The sequence below is a fragment of the Histomonas meleagridis genome (assembly GCF_020186115.1).
Source record: "Histomonas meleagridis strain 2922-C6/04-10x chromosome Unknown contig_84, whole genome shotgun sequence".
Taxonomy (NCBI): domain Eukaryota; phylum Parabasalia; order Tritrichomonadida; family Dientamoebidae; genus Histomonas; species Histomonas meleagridis.
The window spans coordinates 50,360-71,599 of NW_027150920.1; the positions used below are offsets into that span (position 1 = coordinate 50,360).

The window sequence follows — 21,240 nt, forward strand, 5'->3', positions numbered from 1 at the left end:
TTAAAAAGTGTTTCTTATATTCTTGCTTATTAGAAAATAATGAAAGAATGTTATCCGATGCAAGTATTAAACTAAAATATCTATAAATCCCGAAAATCCAATTACTAACTTTCAAAGAATATTTACATGCACTATAGCCATATCTTTTATAACAAAAATGTAATATTTAGATACAATATAAAAAAAAATATTACGAATAAAATAGAATTAATTGGTATGTCTCAATTAAGACTCAACCAAAAAATAGGTGCAAATAAAAGATTTATTATTCCATCTTTAAATTTCGAATTGACATGTAACAATTATAAAGTTAAAAACCTAAAACTTATTAATGAAGAAATTGGAAGAACTTTAAATCATCATTTCCAATTGCCGTATTTCATACTAATATTAATAATTGGTGGTTTGTTATCCATAATTTAATAAAGCCAATTTTGACTTCTGTTTGATTTAATTACGAGAGGAATCAATTTTAAATTTATAGCAGGCCACTTTTTGAATGTTTTCTATCCAAATTTTTTTTTCATCAACCTTTTCAATTATTTTTGATCGATATCATTTTAATTAAGGAATGATTCAATGAATTCTTCCATGAAATCTCATCCCATATTCTGATTTCAACATGCAAACAAATATCATGGAAAAAAATCATATGCAGTAAGAATAGAAATAGCATTTCTAAAAATGAAATGATCATATTACTACTAGTTATGTTAAAGCAAATATGGCGAAAAAAAATAAAAATATATCAGTGGCAAGTGAGTTAATTTTAGATGGGCTTAACTCGGATTCTAATGATTTCCTTTCCTCAGAAAGCGAACCAATTGAGAATGATATTATGAAAATAATTTGCTTTAAGAAAATGAATACTTTTTTGGTATGGATTCACGCGAAGATATAGAAAATATAGAATAAAATTGTATTATTGATGAACGATTAAATCATCTTCAATTTAGTGGACATAATTTCTCATCGTATAGGATTGCAAGGATATTCACAGTAACAATAATACAAGAGCGGTAATTTTTGTGTAGTACATGATTTTTTAAATTAAACCCAAGGTGTCAATGAAAATTTTTACGAAAAGTGTAGCATATGAAATTGATAGCTAATAGTCACTTCAAAATTAGAATGTTAAATTAATGCACAAAAAAATTAGCAAAAATAATCGTTATGTAATTATAAATTTTGAATTTTGCAACTCCAAAAAACAAAGACCAACCCATAATTTCAAAATTAGAGGAATTGGAATATATTTTTCGATGGATATGTCGACATGTATTTGATAGAAGTCGATCATTTTATATTCAAAAATTACATAAACTATTGAATTTAAAAAAATCAAGATAAGAGAATTCTCACATAAAACCAATTATAACATAACAAAACCATGTTTTTAAATATTAAACATTCAACATTATATATTATATAATAATGTATTAAAACTTTTTATTAAGAAAATGTTCGTCAGACTTGATCCATAAACATTTTTTGACACATCACATTTTTTGTTTACAGAAATCTCAAATTAGCAACATTAACAAGAAATCATATTAAAAATGAAAGCAAATTAGGAAAACATTAATTTCATTGCAAAAGTTCAAAAATTAATGAATAAAAAAGATTAATAAAATTATTATACCATTTTTAATTTATCTTTTATATTATTCGGTATACTATTAGAAACATCAGTTTCGCGGATTCATGAACTATAATTTATGGTGTGTATAATGTTGGCGAATTTTATGATTAACTCTTCCGTCTAAATAAATACATTTAAACCATGAAATAGATTAATAGTTATAGCTTGTACTTTTAATATAAGAATAAGCGAAGAAATGGAAAAATTGTTTTGGTCCATAGTTAACGGTTACAAATTTGAACATCGATGTCATTGGTTTATGGAGCATCTTGCGTTTCTTTTTATAATGGCTCAACAGATATAATCATTGCCGGCGTAGGACCATATCTTTACATTTACAAAGATCATCAGTTAATATCACGTTTATTTATATTTCCAAATCATTTTCGAGTTTTTGGAATTATATGTGATGAATTCGGCTTTATTGTTTTTGCTGAAAACCAGATTAAGTTTATTGAACTTTCCCCTGATTTCCAAAATTTCCGCGAACTCCAAAAATATGAACTAGAAGACTGGATTTTAACCGGAAAAAGAACTTCGCCCTCAACGATTGCACTCATTTTGCGTCATGGTCAACTTGTAATTATGGATAATGAAAATATCACACAAATCGATCCAAAAGATTGGAAGATAGTTACAGCTGCATATATTTTTGATAACCAGCATTACATTTATGCAGATTCATTTGGTACATTAACATTTGCACTTGAAAATTATTTCGAAGTTTCAACTGATTCTGGCGCTATTTTTGGAATTGATTATAATCCACAAACCAGAGATCTTATCACAGCGCATGAATTCCATACAGCTTCACTTTGGAAAGTTCATGATGTTCAAATTGAAAAAATCAAAACATTCACAAATTATACATCTCGTGTATGGGGAGCCAAGTTTCTTCCAATTGGCCCGATTACTTATGGCGAAGATGGCTGTATTCATCTTCTCGACGAATCCGAGATGTGCTATCATCTTCACCGCATCAAGAACATAACCGCCTTTGATGCCATTGGAAATGAAGTTGTAACTGGCGGCCAAGATGGAATTCTTAGGCATTTTACTTTATATAAGAACGGTAATGACGTGCAAATATTCCAATTTACCAATAACAAAAGCTCTAAAGATCCGAAATTCCCACTTTCAATTTCATTCCTTCAAAATGGTGATTTATTATATGGTACCGTTGATGGAACTCTTGCACTTCTCCCTCAAAATGAAATAATCCTTGGCCCATCAGAAGAAGTTTTCGGATGGCATTTAATCCAAACAAAAGGAAACTTTGCGTTTGGGGCATCCCGAAGCCGACACCACTTTTTCTATGATGGCATAAACGTTCACGTCTTTGGGCCCACCCCAAATGCATGTATCTCATTAGCTATTAGTGAATTCTTTTTATCCTCTGTTTATTCCAATAATACTCTAATAATTCGTACACTTGATGGAAACGAAGTGTTGAACATGTCTATATCAGATTATTTCTTGAAACCACCAATGGCAATTTCAATGCATCCAACAATGCCAATTATAGCATTAGGATCGCACGCTTCACGTATTGTTGTTTTGGAGTTCGAAGAAGGTTATCAACAATTTCAATCTTCATCAATTCTTACATCGGTATCAAATGATGGTTTCCGATGCATTACATTCCTGGATGACCACATTTACTTCGCTGGACGCTCAGATGGACTTGTTACAATAGTTGGTCAGATGGACCAATATTGGCATATCAAAACCGTTTGGCGTATACCCAATCAATGCCGCTCTACAGCTCATATTCAATCCGTTGGTAACTCTGTTGTTGTCACAGCTATTACAAAGGATAGTATTGCATTATGGGATATGACCACTCAAACAATGCTTGGCAAACATAAAGTTCCATCACAGCATAGTATCTTTGCCATTACAATGAACGATTTTAACCATTATTCTGTTGCATGGCTTTCGGAAGGATCAATTAAACTATTCCAACATCAAATTTGTGTCCCAGCAATATCATTTGGAATACCATTTCATGGACTACGAGGTCTATGTATGACAAAATGTGGAAATTTAGTTATCACTGGTTCATGCGATCGAGATATTCGATTATGGAAAATTATTGATAATGAAATTTTTTGTGTCGATTTAGTCCAATCTATAGATTTTGGTACACATGCAATCTGTTTTGACCGAAATAATTCGATTTTATATAGTGGTGGATCAAAAGGATATCTTTATATTTGGAAATATTATAATGAAAGATTATTTAGGATAGCCTCGTTTGTTATTGGTGACAATCCTAACAAATATCAAATGAGGATTACTTCATTATCTATATGTAATGAGAAACTTTTTGTTGGCCTTAGTAATGCTTCAATTCTCACTTATAGATTTATTAATGATGAATTAGAAATGTTGGACAGATTGGAATTAAATGGTGTTCCGATATCATCAACTGTTCTAAACGAAGTTGTCGGAATAGTCACATCAACGGGATACGTTTATTTCATCGTCGAAGGGGAGAATCCGTTTATTGAGAATATTTCAATTGATTGTTGCGGTTTACATTGTGTAAAGTTGTTTAAATACAACGATAGATTGTTTGCAGTAACCGCCGGTGAAGCAGTTGTGGCGGTTTGGGAGGTTACTTTCCAGCCGTTAAATGTTGTTCCAAAATTACAAGTTGAAGGCGCACATCAGGGCGGAATTAAGGCAGTGACAATTAAAGCAGAACAAGGAACACTGTTGATGCTAACGTTTAGTTATGATCAAAAAGTTAATATATATAAAATCAATCCAGAAGATTTCCAAATTCAAAATCAATTTGAATCGATGGTCCCTGTGGCAGATGGGGAGGCAGCGGAATTTGTTGAAGAAGGGTTTGTGGTTTTCGGTTCATCAATATATTTTATGCCACATAAATGAAATATGTTTGAATTAAATGCATACAAAAAATCTTTATTTTTAGTTGAGGCAATTTTTCTATTTTGTTTTTGTAGATTCATTATGTATCGAAAATGTTGGTATATAGAATTAGGTCAAATATTATAAATCATCTATTGCTTGATTGGAGCTCTCCAATATTTTATTGGCTATGTTCAGATGAATCAAATCATTTTTTTTAATTGAACATCATAGATAAAATAATAAATTAATTTTAAATAATACTTTAAAAAATTACATGTATGATTATGTTAAATGTTTATCTAAAGTAATTTTTAAATATTTCACAAGAATGCGCTTCGTTGTTTGCTGAGCAAAGCGAAGCAAACAAAAAGAAGTTTTATAAAACATGAGTTAACTCAATGAAAAATAATATAAAAGTTAAGAATAGAATAAAGAATATTGTGGGATGTAAAACATGATTATTTAATGTTTTTTAAAAACATATGAATTATTAGAATATGTTATATTTTCAATTTTGATAAATGAATTAAGATTTTCATATTAGAGAATAAATTGAAAATAAGTGAATAGATGTTAAAAATAATAACTTTAAGAAACATTAGAATATATCAAAAACATGAGGTGAGCGGGTCGTTATTCGATACTTTCCTCGGCTATTTGTGGCATATACCTTCTGTAAATTTTAACTGTTTGCTTAACATAAACTTTTAATCCATTTATTCAAACAGAATCACATTTACAGCTGCAAATTTTCATTAAATTTTTTATCCAAAAATGAATTAATTTTTTTATTCATAATCATGAAAACATTCACAAAAAATTACAAATTTTTCATTTTCTTTGAGTTTGTATCAACACGTCTCTAATTTCTTTTTGTGGTATTTCATCCTTCAAATACTTCAATATGTCTATTTTCTCGTTATTTTCGCCCACCATTTTATCACCAGTTCCCACCAACGAATCTATTGGGAATATTGCCCACATTGATCCACTCCAACAATGTTGTTTCATTATGTTCAATGCGACTTTATCTGTATATTCCACTGGTGTTTTTCCTGTTTCCCAAAACTCTTCTTCCCAAAGCCGTTCTGCTTTTTCTCTTGACGAAGTCCAAAACCTTCGAATCGACTTCTTAAAGTTTCTTTGTGGTGTTGCGACACTTAAAAATGGATAACCTCTAATGTCATCGAATAACATATTTTTGTTTCTTCCTTCCATTTGTACTCTCGAAGGCAAAACTCCGACACTTTGTAATGTCTCATCACATAATTCGCCGTCAATACCTGCAGCGTCACTAATGAACGTCGCGTCATTTATTGCTGTAATATGTTGAAGAATTTGTTTCCCATTAAACACCCACAAAATCTTTTGTTTGTTATTAACATATTCATCTTCAAGACGTAAAAATGGCGTTTGATGATATGATGGTAATTGAGAAAATGAATATGAACTAATTTTTGGTTCATCACATACTGCATATTGTAACTTAATACGTGGCCGATATTCATTTTCACCAACTTTAATTAATAATATTTCATCCATTAATCGAATCAATTGTTTCAAATATTTCTTTCGTAATGTATCAAATTCTGGTGATAATTTTGTCTCTATTAAACTTCGCTCACTATTAAACTCAGGCTTGAAACATAATAATCCGCTTTCTTCCTTCAGAAAGATGTCGTGAATCTTTAGCGCATCTTCACCAAATAAATTATCGAGAAATTGCGCACGAATAAATGGCTCAGTATAACGTTTGATATCCCATAGTCCCCATGTTTCTAACTCGGCATATGAGATATTAACTGATGGCTCATAATGGCCGAAGACTGCAGTCAATGACGTCTTACGTGGAACTACAAATTGTCGGAAATATAATATCGTCGAATCTAAGCGAATCATGGAAAATAACTTCGAAAAATGTCGAATCCGTTTCTGAAACCATTCTTCGGCATTAGAAAAGTTATATGGATATGACCGCATTATACTTCCGGTCGGCTTCTCTGATGTAGGCGCAATCCCTAAGTAATAATCTTGCATGAACAATGTGGGCTGTAAATATGCTTCGGCACTGTTCTCAGATAACGCAAATGGAATGTCAGTGCCAATCGCAATGTTAATAGAATGCGCATGATCAATAGAGTTATGAAGTTGCTTGTAACATAAATATTGGACAAAGTCAACATATAACGAATATTCATGAGGAACTTCGTGGTGGATATCAGTGTGATTAAATTGGCTATAACAAAGTTTCTCATAATCATTGATCCAATCATTAGATTTCTTAAATTGATTAACTTCTGTAAGAAATTCATTCTTCCGACTCTCCCATAATTGCTTTAAAAATATGAGTTTCTCGGATAAAATGGCTTGTGGATCATTGTTAGTAGTATTAAACCCATAATCTTTGAGATCGATATGAAGTGGATTGAGGGCGAAACCGTTAACAGGAAGCGTCTCAAATTTGGCGGTTAGAGCGGTTACATCAAGGATGCCAGAAATGAGAACTGACGCAAATCCAACATTACGTGCCCAATCAATAAGAAGATTAAGGACACCAAAATCAAAAACACTGAGGTCATTAACATTAACAATAACACCCGCACCATGAAATGAGAGATTCGGAAAATTAATATGCCATGAATCAATTACAACATTTTTGTTTGTGCTGCCAGAAGCATCTGATATGGTCGCTGTACGGTTTTCATGTGTCTCCCAAACAACTGATTCGGGTTCTTCTGATGCAATAAATTTGAATTCAAATGGAAATTGACTTGGAGGAATAGCTATTTCTTTAGACCATTGAAGATCAGCTGACGGTTCCAATGGTATTGCGGATTTGGGGTTCCATTGCCCTAATTCGGGAATTGAACCAACAACACATATATTACGGGATCGGCCAACGACCCCGCAATGCGCGCAAAAAGTGCATAGTATATAGTCTCGTGACGTCTCTTGATGTCCTGAAGAGCTGATTGGCTCTCTTCCTTTAATTGGCTTATCGAAATACTTTTTGACAAAAAACATTTCGTCAAAAAGCCTCTTGGAAAATAAATTCTGTGTTAACTCGTTCCACCGCCACACATCGTTAAATTCCATAAAATCAACTGGATAATTGGGAAATGTGAAATTTCTGACATTACCTGGCTCAACAAAAGGAGTTGCCGATTCGTTTAGAACTACGTACCTGTAACTGATAGAGTCCGGTAAGAATGGCAATTTTAAGTCACATTGCCAGTTAAATTTGTTATCGCTAAAAAGACCATTTAAATCATATCCTTGAGGCGGTGAGTTGCTATGGTAAAGTCTTAATCCTTTGCTGTTGTCCCAATGACCTAATTCTGGTAGAGATCCAACAACATATAAAATCTGTCCATAATATGTTTGATAGTTAATTTTGAACCGAAGCGTAACACCCTTGCTAGATCCTTGAATTCTTTCATATTCAGTAATCAAAAGAGGATCTTGCAGTGAATTTGTGATTAGGTATGTTCCTGGATTAGAATATTTATTGTCTCCATATCTGAATTTATAACATAAAGTAGTTCTTGGTTCTTCACTGATTGTTAAGTCTGCTGAATAATTGAGAGAATTGTTAGAATTTTTCAATTTAAGTATGTTTTCATAATCTGGTTTTTGCGATTGGTCTTTAATTTTGCACCATAGTACTGATACATCCGTACGCTGGTATGCTTGGAAAGTGAAACGAAGCGTGACGTTTGTTACGCTCATTTGCCAATTTTTGGTTTGGGTAAACCAATCAAAATCCGACCACACAATTCAATAAACCTGACAAAAACCACTTTTTCTGGTGGAGTTGTTTCCACATCTTCTTTAGGACAAACTCCAAGAAAACGCTATTCATTGTAAAAATATTGTAGTTATTGTTTAGATGAATATATAATTCAAACAAAAAATCGAAATGTTTCACAAAATCAGAAATTATAAAAAATATTTCCAAAAAGAAACAAAAAAAATTATGATATTAAACATCAATAATAATCAAATCAAGAAAGAAGTTTTACTTATTTACTGAAATCATCGAAATTATGGTATCAATATTTGTTGGTCTGGTTTTCAGGCAGTGGCCGCATCAATATAAACTTTTGAATAAAAAATGACTTTATGAAATTCAATATGATTCAAATTTTCAAAGAAAAAGTTGTACTAAAATGTTGGGAAAGCAACAAAAAACCTGAGCCCCTCAACTACCAATATGTTCATGTCTATATGAGAAGGTTCCCTTATTAAATTTTCTTTATAAGTAATTTGACTATTTTTATGTTTTATCAATCTTTTTATTACTATATGAGTTTTTTTTAAAACAAATGTACATTTTAGGAAAATCACTATTTTCATTTGACATTCACATTTTAATAATAACTTTCATTGTAAATAGAATATATTCAAGCTTGATTGTGATAGTGGGATTTCTGTACCTTGTTAATGTTGCACTAAAAAAAACAAGAGATGATTAAAAACAATTCAATTTCAAAAAAAATGAAATCAAATTTAAATTAAAAGAGAGGAATGATAAAAATAATTACAATATATATAAATATAAAAATAAATAATTAAAACAAAGTAATAGATACATGCAGGGGAAGTTATGAAAAGAATTTCAAAGATGCTTAAATTTGCATTTCTTTTTTTTTTTCAAATTTAAAATTTAAACACACATTCTATTTTTGTAAAAAAAAAAAAAAAAAAAAAAAAAAAACATATATTTTTACTAGCTGTAATTAGATATATAGTGAATCAATTAAGTTGTAAAATCATATTGGCCTTGAAGATTCTAATTCGAAGGTATTTCAATCCTATTTATGTTAAAAAAGATGATTTAAAAGTTGCTTCAGAAAAAACCACAAAGAGACAATAAATTTTTACCAGTTTCGAGCAATCATTATTTTAAGAACTCATCCAATAATATTTTAATTGGTATTAAAAAGTTTCGTTTACAAAACATATTTTTAACTCCAGAAATATTTTTTTTACAAACAATATTTGTTTAGATATACTTTTGAATATTCCAGCTTTTTCCAAAATGATTTGAATATATATTTAAATAGCTACTAAAGAGTCAACCTTTGAGGCATGCTATCGACTGATTCGAAAAGAGAATAGAGATATCTCTCATTCTGTAACATATGTTACTTGTTTAAACTTTGCATCAGGAAGAAAGCCAGGAGGTGGATTTCTTAGCGGCGCCCAGGCTCAAGAAGAAATGTTATGCCGTTGTTCATGTTTATATTCAACTCAAATTATTCATCAAAAAATGTATCAATTCAACCAAGCCAATGGTTCTCATCTTTACAGCGACTATATGATATACTTGCTCCAGCTCCAAACAACACAGGGAGAAATACACAGGAAGAAGTCGATAATACAATGCTTGTGAGATGCCGAAAAATTATTCATCGAGCTATTGAAAATAGATGTAAAGTTTTGGTCCTTGGAGCTTTTGGCTGTGGGGCCTTTCGAAACTCTCCAACAAGAGTTGCATTAATATTTCGTCAGTTACTAGTTGATGAAGGTATTGGTAAATATTTTGATTTGATTGTTCATCCAATCTTTACCAAACGAGACAATGATATAAATTATTGTGGATTTGAAGGAGCATATAAGGACATCGCAACATTTCTTTGAGAATTTATATATTTCAAAAAATTGAATAATAAAATTTACCCCTTATATGCAAATTTTAAATAAAACTTGTAGAGACACGTAATCTGATATAACATCTTTCGTGATTATATCATCTTGTGTCATTTGAAAAAAAAAAAATATTATTCAAGGTTCCTTTTTCAAATCATCATTCTATTCCATATTATTGAAAATTTTCAAATTTATTCGTATAATCGAAATTATATCAATTTATTATTATTTAACAACATCAGAGCAAAAGAAGAACTTCGATGGACCATTTTGGGTTTGATGACACTCTCCTTCTCATGCATATGCATCCTTAGAACACTCAATTTGATCGCGTCATTCACAAATAAGCAACAGTATTTGTTCCATGAAATCCGATAGGGTAAAAGTGAGAATTGTTATATATGCGGATAGGTTTATTTTTAGAATACAGTACAACCTTGTTTTTAAATCGATTTATGAAAATAAAATTGTTGCAATTAGTGATATAGAAAAATTAGGCACTGATTTCGTTTTTTATTATAAATATGAAATTTTAATGTTTCTTAAGTAAAAGAAGGAATGAAAATCAATGATTCTATAATTAATAAATAAGCAAGTATTGGGAACATATATCTTACTAAATCTTTTCTTAAAGAAAATCAAATTTCAAATAATATATTAATTTATTTATCAATGTCAGGAAACATCGAACTAGTTAAATATGTTTTAAATCTTAAAGGAATTAATATTAATGCAAAAGATATTTATTTGTTTTTTTTTTGATATTTGTTTGAATAATTTTATTTTACAAAATAATATTTGGAAATTATTTATATTATTTAAAACAGTGCTTATTTCAGCATCTTTAGAAGATTATAAAGCAATTGTTGAGTTACTTCTTGAACAAAAAGGAATTAATATTAATGCTGAAGATACCTATTTATTGTATTTAATATTTATTTTAATAATTTTCTATTTCAAAATAATATTTGGAATATATTTAAGGTGTGAAATTTTATGCCCCAGGGCACGCCCTATATTATATGTGTCGTTCGGGTAACCCAAATTATTAAAACAGATATCAAATTATTAAAACATAATCCAAATTATTAGAATATATTCTAAATTATTCAAATGAATAGTTTTTGCATTAATATCAGTTCCTTTATCTGAAAGTAATTTTACTATTTCTATATTATTATTTTTAACTGCTATATGAAGTGCTGTTTCAAATTATTAAAACATATTTCAAATTATTAAAACATATTCCAAATTATTAAAACATATTATAAATTATTAAAACATATTTCAAATTACTAAAACATATCCAAAATTATTAAAAACATATTTTAAATTATTCAAATGAATACTTTTTACATTAACATCAATTCCTTCTTTATCTAAAAGTAATTTTGAATAATTTAAAATATATTAATTTTATGCCCCAAATTTTATGTATCGTTGAATAACTTGTTGCAAAAGTGGAAGGAATCTTTGAAGAATATTATTGACAAATACATAAACTATGTTATTAATGCCAAAAACAATAATAATAAATAAAGTGCGAGTTGCCTCAAAATGTACGCTTTCAAACATTTTACTTACATGATGAAAAATGTATTTATAATGAAATTTACACAATCAATAATTTAACAAAGATTTTTAAATTTCTCATTCCTGAAATGAACACTTTGATTTGTATTTAGTTTATTTCAAAGCTCGTATTTGAGATTAAAACGATTATATAAACTATACATTGTATTTAATAATAAAAGTGGCATTTCATATGGAAAAGTTAAGTAAATCAAAATTTCCTGACTAATTAATCATTTAATCATTGTGGTTTAATGAGCTCTCCAAAACTTCTTTTTCTTAACGATTGAGGGAAATATAAGTTGTTAATACTCTCTCTGTATTCAGCACTAAAAAATAAAAAAAATCTTTAGCATGGCTTTTTATTCAATTTCTCCATCATCGCATCATGAAGTCATTTATCAGCAGAGCAGATGAAATAAGTTTAATTTGAACAGAACACTAAATTTACTATTAAGAAATTATAAGTTATTGCAAATTAAAAACAAAAAAATCCATTTTTAATTGAATATATATAACCGTTTTCTTATCAGAAATGCAACGTGTTGAAAATAAAAGCAAAGAATGGGAAATGCTTTATATGGCTTACCGTACTATTTTTGACCTCAATAAAGCAAATATTTCTCAATCAGCACATACATTATTTGATATATTTGATAATAATCTCTCGTATTCTTTTAATTTAACAATTAGTCAAATGATATATTCATCATTTATTTCACAGTCTAATGACCCAAATGTATATATAATTTTTATAAATGAAATTGAAGCATTACAAAAAACAAAAAAAAGTAAACATAGAATATGTGAAATTTTCACCCAGTTGCTTCTTAAAAAAGCTTCGCAGGAATCAAATTATCTCCTTGAAAATATGATTGAACAAAATTTAATTGATAAAAATATCACTAAAAATATTAGTTCAAAATATTTTGCACACTATAAAACAAAAAAAGTAAACAAACAACGAACCTATATAGATCCATTTGAAAAACAATTTATCAAAAATTATGAAGAACTATCAAAGAATGATTGGGAACTTCATAAGCAATTAATTAAAGAAGGACATAATCCGAATGAAATTGCAAAAATAATTCGAAAAGACGAAGTAGAAAAACTTCAAGAAATATCATCACAAACAAATTTTGATTTTAACCAGAAAATTGAACCATCACTTTATGAAAGATGTTCGTTTGTCAATCATGCAAATGTTACATTAATTGATTATGCAGCATTTTTTGGTTCAGTTAAATGTTTTAAATATTTACTTATGAATGGTGCAAATGTCAAAAATACAGGTAGATATGCAGTTGCCGGTGGAAATCTTGAAATCATTCATTTGTGTGAACAAAATCAATCATCATTTGATAATGCATATGAAACAACAATCGAATTTCATCGAAATGATATCTTTAAATATATTTATGAGAATAAATTAGAAAAAATACAATCAAAGCCAAAAATGTCTGAAGATACAAATGATTTGGTAAGTTTTTGTATCAAAAAAGATAATTATGAAATTTTAGCATTTTTGGAAGAAAAAAGAATTAATGTTAATGCTGATAATATAAATGAATCAGCAAGAAATGGAAATTTATATCTGGTTCAATATTTCCTTCAAAATAATCAAATTCCAAAAAATATTTTGCCATTTGCTTCAGAATCAGGAAATATTGAACTTGTAAAATTATTTTTAGATAAAGAAGGAATTGATATTAATGCAACAAATATTCGTTTTGATAATTTTTTATATGTTTTAATAATTTAGAATATGTTTTAATAATTTGAAACAGCACTTCATATAGCAGTTAGAAACAATAATATAGAAATAGTAAAATTACTTTTAGATAAAGAAGGAATTGATGTTAATGCAAAATATATTCGTTTTGATAATTTAATATATGTTTTAATAATTTAGAATATGTTTTAATAATTTGAAATATTTTTTAATAATTCGGAATATGTTTTAGTAATTTTGGATATGTTTTAATAATTTTATATATGTTTTAATAATTTGAAATATGTTTTAATAATTTGAAACAGCACTTCATATAGCAGTTAAAAATAATAATATAGAAATAGTAAAATTACTTTTAGATAAAGGAATTGATATTAATGCAAAAACTATTCATTTTAATAATTTAGAATATGTTTTAATAATTTGAAATATGTTTTAATAATTTGAAATATGTTTTAATAATTTTATATGTGTTTAAATAATTTGTAATATGTTTTAATAATTTTATATATGTTATAATAATTTGATATCTGTTTTAATAATTTGATATATGTTTTAATAATTTATAATATGTTTTAATAATTTTATATCTGTTTCAATAATTTGAAATATGTTATAATAATTTATAATATGTTTCAATAATTTATAATATGTTTTAATAATTTGAAATAAGTTTTAATAATTTGAAATATGTTTTAATAATTTGAAACAGCACTTCATATAGCAGTTGAAAATAATAATATAGAAATAGTAAAATTACTTTTAGATAAAGGAATTGATATTAATGCAAAAACTATTCATTTTAATAATTTAGAATATGTTTTAATAATTTGGAATATGTTTTAGTAATTTTGGATATGTTTTAATAATTTTATATATGTTTTAATAATTTGAAATATGTTTTAATAATTTGAAACAGCACTTCATATAGCAGTTAAAAATAATAATATAGAAATAGTAAAATTACTTTTAGATAAAGGAATTGATATTAATGCAAAAAGTATTCATTTGAATAATTTAGAATATGTTTTAATAATTTGAAATATGTTTTGATAATTTATAATATGTTTTAATTATTTGGAATTTATTTTAATAATTTTATATATGTTTTAATAATTTGAAATATGTTTTAATAATTTAGAATATGTTTTAATAATTTGAAACAGCACTTCATATAGCAGTTAAAAATAATAATATAGAAATAGTAAAATTACTTTTAGATAAAGGAATTGATATTAATGCAAAAACTATTCATTTTCATAATTTGGAATATGTTTTAACAATACCTGGCAGCAATTCAAATAGCACAACAAAAAAGTTATACAGAAATAGTAAATTTACTTCGTGAAAAATTCTAATCCAAAACCTCTTTTCACAATTTTTATGTTTCTCACTTCCTAATGCAAATCAACACTTTTATTTATTCTAAAAAATTTTCTCATCTATAATTTTTTTCATTGCCAAAGTTTCGGCCAAAAATAAAAAAATCATAATTATCAGATATTTAAGGATGTTAAAACTCAATGGTTTTTTAAAATTATTTTTTATTATTCTCATCGTATACATAAAAGGGTAAAAAGGGATAATGAAATCTATTGGTGCATGCAGTATCATCTATTGCAACAATATCTCTTACATAAGAAAAGTTATTTATTCTCGAATTTATCACTAATAGACTATCAAATATATTATTATTATATTATCATTTTTCTAAATAATGTCATATTCTCCCTTACATTTTTGTGTATATTGATAAAAATTTTCAATTTCATTTTCAAATTATAACACTCAACTTATTATACTAATTAATTGAATCAAAACGAATGACATATGACAGTCATACCAAATTTAGTATGTTTAATCCAATAATTACACTAAAAAATTTGCAAATTTCATCATTATATTATTATAAATATTGGATTTGGCAACTCAAAAATATTGAGACCGACCCATAATTTCAAAATTACATCATTACTCGAAATTATAGTAAACAAAATTAAAGGAATTAAAACATATTTCGTCAGGTACCATTAACGTTTTTTGACACACCACATTTTTTGTTCACAGAAATCTCAAATGATTTTGGGATATTTTTTTTGCCGAGGGCAAAAAAAATATCCCGAATTAGCAACATTAGTAATAATATATATAATAGTAATAATATAATAGGTTAATAAAAAATTCATTTAATTATTATTCACTACTGATAAAAAATATAATTTACATCACTATTCATTCATTATTTGATATTGTTCACACAATATAATAGTAGTTTGATATTGTTCACACAACTATATCAAAACATAGAATCAGATATGTAGATTTTAATATTTGTATATTTGATAATTATATTAATTTTTTATTTTTATATATAAGTTAACTAAAACCAAAGTGATAATATTATATCTTATAACTAATTACATATAGTTAATCTTTCAATTTTTTAATATATACATCGATATATATAGATTCGATGAATAATCAACTTATATTTATGAATGTTACGATAATAAAATTCTTTCAATTATAGATATACATATGACGGTGCATTTTGTAATTGTACTGAATTGATAAGTTTCAACATTACAGAAAATGTATCCACTATTGCTGAAAATGTATTTATATCATGCATCAAACTTCAAAATATCAGCGTATCACCAGAAAATACAAATTATTCTAAATATAAAAATGATGGAATTCTTTATTCTAAGGGTATAACTTCCATTGTTTCTTATCCCATTGGAAAAACGATGATTCATTTAAAATTCCTGGAACAGTTGAAACTATTGGAATGTATTCATTTTTCCAATGTAATTTATCATCTATTATTATTAGCAAAAATGTAACACAAATTATTAGATATGCATTTGCATATTCCCAAAATCTTAATTGTATATATTTTTATGGTGAAACAGAACCATATTTTGAAGATGGGTGCTTTTTATTGGTTCCAGCAAATACTGTTATTGTAACTGATAGGTATAAGAACAACAGCTTTGCTAATCTTAGTGTAAGCACATTTGTTGATGAATGTCATCCAATGCCAACTTTTACTAGAAACAGTTCCTGAAGGTGGCATTTCCACAAACGCATTGATAGGAATTATCTGTGGTTCAATTGCAGCTGCTCTTATTATTGTTGGCGCTATTATATTTTTAGTTCATAGCAATAATAAGAAAAAAGAAAAAACCTCACAAAAATCAGCGGAAAGTATTAGCGTAAAATTTCGTGAAGAAAATGAACAAGAAATGTTAATCAGGAAATCAACACAATGATACTTAACGATAATGACCAATGGATATGAATATTTTTGAAAGAATTAGTAAAAAAAAAAAGCGTTTTGTTAATAATTTTAAGAATTATATTTTTGGAAATGATATCACTTTATCCATCCAAAAGTGAATCAAATTCTATGATTTTGTTTTGACAAAAAAAATTGAATTTTTTTGGATTGGCGGGAAGAAATCATACAACACACATTCAAGATACATTTGATAAATTTTTTTATTCTTTTTTATAAATGGATGATGTAAAATCCCTTTTTCGCTATCTAGAAATTATTAATAATGAAGTAGAATTCAAAATTCACCAAATTCAAGTAAGTGTATCAAAACTCCAAGATATTTATGAATCAATTAGACCTGTTGAAGTTAATACACCTCAAGAAAATGAAGTTGTTGCAAATATTCTAAATATTGTTAAAGGAAATAGTCCCAAAGAAGAAAGAAAGCCAAAAGAGCAACCACCATCTCCATTTGATCAATTTCAAGAAGCATTAAAACAATTTCAATCTATAAAAGAACTCAATAGAGAAAGGTACTCACGTCGCTTTGTAACATCAATTTCAAATTATTCACAAAAAACACCAGCTCATTCAATTAATCGTTTGTTACCTTCGGTACGTAGGTTAAATAAAGAACTAGATAAAATACTTTCATACAACATAGAGCAGCCTGCACTAGAATGCAAGGCTCTTTATGGAACAGAACGAGCTAGTACAGTTGCAGAATCATTTGAAAAGGCTTTTGAAGACTTTAAAGATAACCAAAAACTCGAGTTTCCCTTCAAAGAAAAAGAAGAAGCAAAATTTCAAAAGCAAGTAAAACAACAAAACCCGAATAAAGAATTTGAATTTATTTCAGATCTCACTCCAAAGCAGTTTTCAGCCTTATACAAACTCAGAGGTGATGCGAGGTTAGAGCTTATTAAAAGGAGAATTAAGGAGAAAGCTGAAGAAGTGCTTATTCCATTGTTCAGAAAAGAATCAGATTTAGATAAGATCGAAAAGCTTAAAGTTGCATCTAAAGCTTTTATGATTTTGACAGAATCACCTCAAAGTTATGCACTTGTATCAGATGTTTGAAGTCCAGAAATCGGCCAATTTTTTTGTAAAAAATACGTTATAAACTGAAAATCTGTTTTAGTGAAAAAGTGATTTGACATTTTATATTTTCTATCAAAAATTACTTTTTTAAAGGATATTAATATAGCAAAAACAACTAATTCCGATGAGCGACAGAAGATTTTCGCAAGCAGATCAAGAGCAAGAGGAAAGCTTCGAAGATCATCGTCTTAGCGACCTCCTCCCAACAGATTTCATAAACCTTGTAGGATTAGATCCAGACCAATATTTATTCCCGCAAAATAATTCGCCTGTAAAAAGAAGAATGACTGAACCTGTATTTGGCCTTAACCCTTCAGAACCTCATTATCAACGCAGATATACTACAATGTTTTATAATCCATTTAATCCAATAAGTCAAGCGCCACAACGTCCTATTAGAATGTATAAAGTGGCCCTACTTGATACATGTGTTGTAGCCTTTTTATCAGATGATACACAAGTCGAAAAAACAGATGGAGTCATGATATTAGATGGACAATACATTAGATTTGGAGTTATAGTTGAAGAATTAAAAGTGGATTTCGAAGACCCCACTGCCAGGCGTATCATAGCTGTTGATAAGCAAAGTATTCTTTCTGATTACGTTTTGGGTCAACGACAGATTGCGACAATTCTTGTTCCAAAATTCCTCGAAAGATGTAATATCCCATCTAAGCTTGTTTCTCTTGAATTTGTTTCATTTCAGGCGAGAGCTCTTTTAAGAGTTCGACTTTCTAATTCATCGTGCAAAAACATCGATGATTTAATACGGCTTTTAATACAGACATTCCAAATCGCTGTAGAAGTTTATGAATGAAAACATTTTTATTTCACCTTTTAATAAAAAGACTATCACCTCGAAGTATGATTTAATGTCTTATTAAGTATGAAAATCTGTTACAAAAAATAATGAATTTTAATTTGTGTATCTCTATAAAAGAGAATTAGATTTTTTATTTTAATTTTGTTATTTAATGCAACAATATTTCGAAATATTGTTTTGTTATAAAGTTAAAAGTGTTTGTTTTGTTGCAAGAGGAAGTCGAACTATTCATTCATCTTCTATGTTTTTTATACATGTTCCTTCATTAATTATAATATAATTTTCTACAAAAAATATGGTATCAATTAATTTAGAAAAAAACAAAAACTTCTTTTCTTGAATTTGCTCTCTCTTTTACAAGTTCTAAATAATATTATAGATTTTTTTTAGATAGCTTAATTTACAATGATGAAACTAACAAAATCATGGTAGTATTTAATGAACAGTCATTTCTATCCATAAAATATATTGAATCAGAAATAGAAGTATCAAATAATTTTAGAAAAGACATTCTTTAGGAATACTTTGTTGTAAAAAAAATATCGTAGAAAGAAGATCTCCATATGCTATCGGTGAACGATATATGGAAAAGGGTCGAATATTCCAAAATAATTTTCGATGAATTTATTAAAGTTATAAAAAACCTTTTCAATACAATTTAAATTAATGATTAGTAAAAAAAAATATGAGTATAGAAAAATATAGAGAGAATTAGGTAACAAAGTATCAATGATGAAATATAGGAAAATTCAATGTAAAAAAAAGTTAAATTATTTTATCAATTACACAAAAATGAAATGGATATACGGATTATAACATAAATACAAATTTAATCTTATAGATTATATATAATACTTAATAAATTATATCATAATTTTTTGAAAAGACTAATAATTAAAAAAAATTGGATTCATATGAAAAAGATAAAGGTATATAGGTTTAACTGTATCGTTAATATTAAAAAAATATAATACAAAAGTCTAAAGAGAAAAGCCTTAAAAGAAATTCTTACCTATATCAGTCATTAGATATAAGATAGTACAATATTTAATTCTTTGGAATGATTAAAGAAAATTGTAAGCGTATAGAGAAAAATACATAATATAATTTATAAAATGAAATTATTTGATCTCTCACTGAAGGTTTGTTTGGTATCTTCCAAAAAGTAATGCTTAAGAAGATTCGCAATACACGTGGAAAAACAATTGCTCAAGTTGCATTAATATGGGAAACAAAAGATGAACTTTAGCATTTGGTACTTCAAAATCACTGAGAAGAAATGAACGAAATTGCTAAATTAGATAAAATACATATGGAAATTTGGAATTGGAGTGATTTTAGAATTATGCTCAACCATGTTGAGGAAAATATCTAAGCCATGTTTTTTGCGAACATTTGATCTTCGAGTTGATTTTAATATTGTTAACAATATATGCTTTATTTCCATTTCTTATTGAAAATGAAGATTTGATGTTTGTAGAAGAGGAATCTGATTTAAAATTTTCGTTTGTACTTTATTCACGAAGTACATTTACTATTTCTGTGTAACCTTTTTGGTGTGCAATTTGAGTTGCAGTCAAATATTGTTAAAACATATTCCAAACTATTAAAACATATTTCAAATTATTAAAACATATAAAAAATTATTCAAATGAATACTTTTTGCATTAACATCAATTCCTTCTTTATCTAAAAGTAATTTTACTATTTCTATATTATTATTTTTAACTGCTATATGAAGTGCTGTTTCAAATTATTAAAACATATTTCAAATTATTAAAACATATTTCAAATTATTAAAACATATATAAAATTATTAAAACATATATAAAATTATTAAAACATATATAAAATTATTCAAATGAATATTTTTTGCATTAACATCAATTCCTTTCTCTAAAAGTAATTTTACTATTTCTATATTATTATTTCTAACTGATATATGAAGTGCTGTTTCAAATTATTAAAACATATTCCAAATTATTAAAACATATAAAAAATTATTCAAATGAATATTTTTTGCATTAATATCAATTCCTTCTTTATCTAAAAGTAATTTTACTATTTCTATATTATTATTTCTAACTGCTGTATGAAGTGCTGTTTCAAATTATTAAAACATATTCCAAATTATTAAAACATATAAAAAATTATTCAAATGAATAGTTTTTGCATTAACATCAATTCCTTTTTGTTTAAGAAGTATTTTAACAATTTCTGTATGACCTTTTTCAGATGCTAAAATAAGTGCTGTATTAAAATTTATAATAAAAATTTAAATCGTATTTTAAAATATCAAATCGTTTTAATAAAATTTCAATAAAATTTTCAAACACTTCTCTTTAAATTAATATATTTATGATTAATAAGGTAGTCAAAAAATTCTTCCTTGATAGAAATCTCTGAAATCTCTAAAAAATTTAATGAAATTTTATTATTTCCGAGGAAATATAAAAAAATAAAAATATTTCCTGTTCTAATAGAATTGATGATATGGTTCTTATTGATATTCATTCCTTCTTCTTTTAAAAATGAAAGAAGATCAAAAT

General features: G+C 27.1%; 4 protein-coding genes across 4 annotated transcripts; 3 read left to right on the plus strand and 1 right to left on the minus strand.

The window, feature by feature from the left end:
- Window positions 1-1,888: 1,888 nt before the first annotated feature.
- On the plus strand, window positions 1,889-4,543 carry GO595_009096 (beta-TrCP; the record flags this gene model as incomplete). The annotated part of the gene is made up of 1 exon (XM_067922744.1): window positions 1,889-4,543. The coding sequence occupies one exon, from the start codon at window positions 1,889-1,891 to the stop codon at window positions 4,541-4,543; it is 2,655 nt and encodes an 884-aa protein (XP_067770716.1).
- Window positions 4,544-5,356: 813 nt separating this feature from the next.
- Window positions 5,357-8,254, minus strand: GO595_009097 (4-alpha-glucanotransferase DPE2; the record flags this gene model as incomplete). The annotated part of the gene is made up of 1 exon (XM_067922745.1): window positions 5,357-8,254. The coding sequence occupies one exon, from the start codon at window positions 8,252-8,254 to the stop codon at window positions 5,357-5,359; it is 2,898 nt and encodes a 965-aa protein (XP_067770717.1).
- An 8,750-nt stretch (window positions 8,255-17,004) lies between these two features.
- GO595_009098 (uncharacterized protein) lies at window positions 17,005-17,847 on the plus strand (the record flags this gene model as incomplete). Its single annotated transcript, XM_067922747.1, has 1 exon — window positions 17,005-17,847. One exon carries the CDS (start codon window positions 17,005-17,007, stop codon window positions 17,845-17,847), a length of 843 nt encoding a protein of 280 aa, XP_067770718.1.
- A 145-nt stretch (window positions 17,848-17,992) lies between these two features.
- Window positions 17,993-18,685, plus strand: GO595_009099 (uncharacterized protein; the record flags this gene model as incomplete). Its single annotated transcript, XM_067922748.1, has 1 exon — window positions 17,993-18,685. One exon carries the CDS (start codon window positions 17,993-17,995, stop codon window positions 18,683-18,685), a length of 693 nt encoding a protein of 230 aa, XP_067770719.1.
- Between the last annotated feature and the right edge of the window lie 2,555 nt (window positions 18,686-21,240).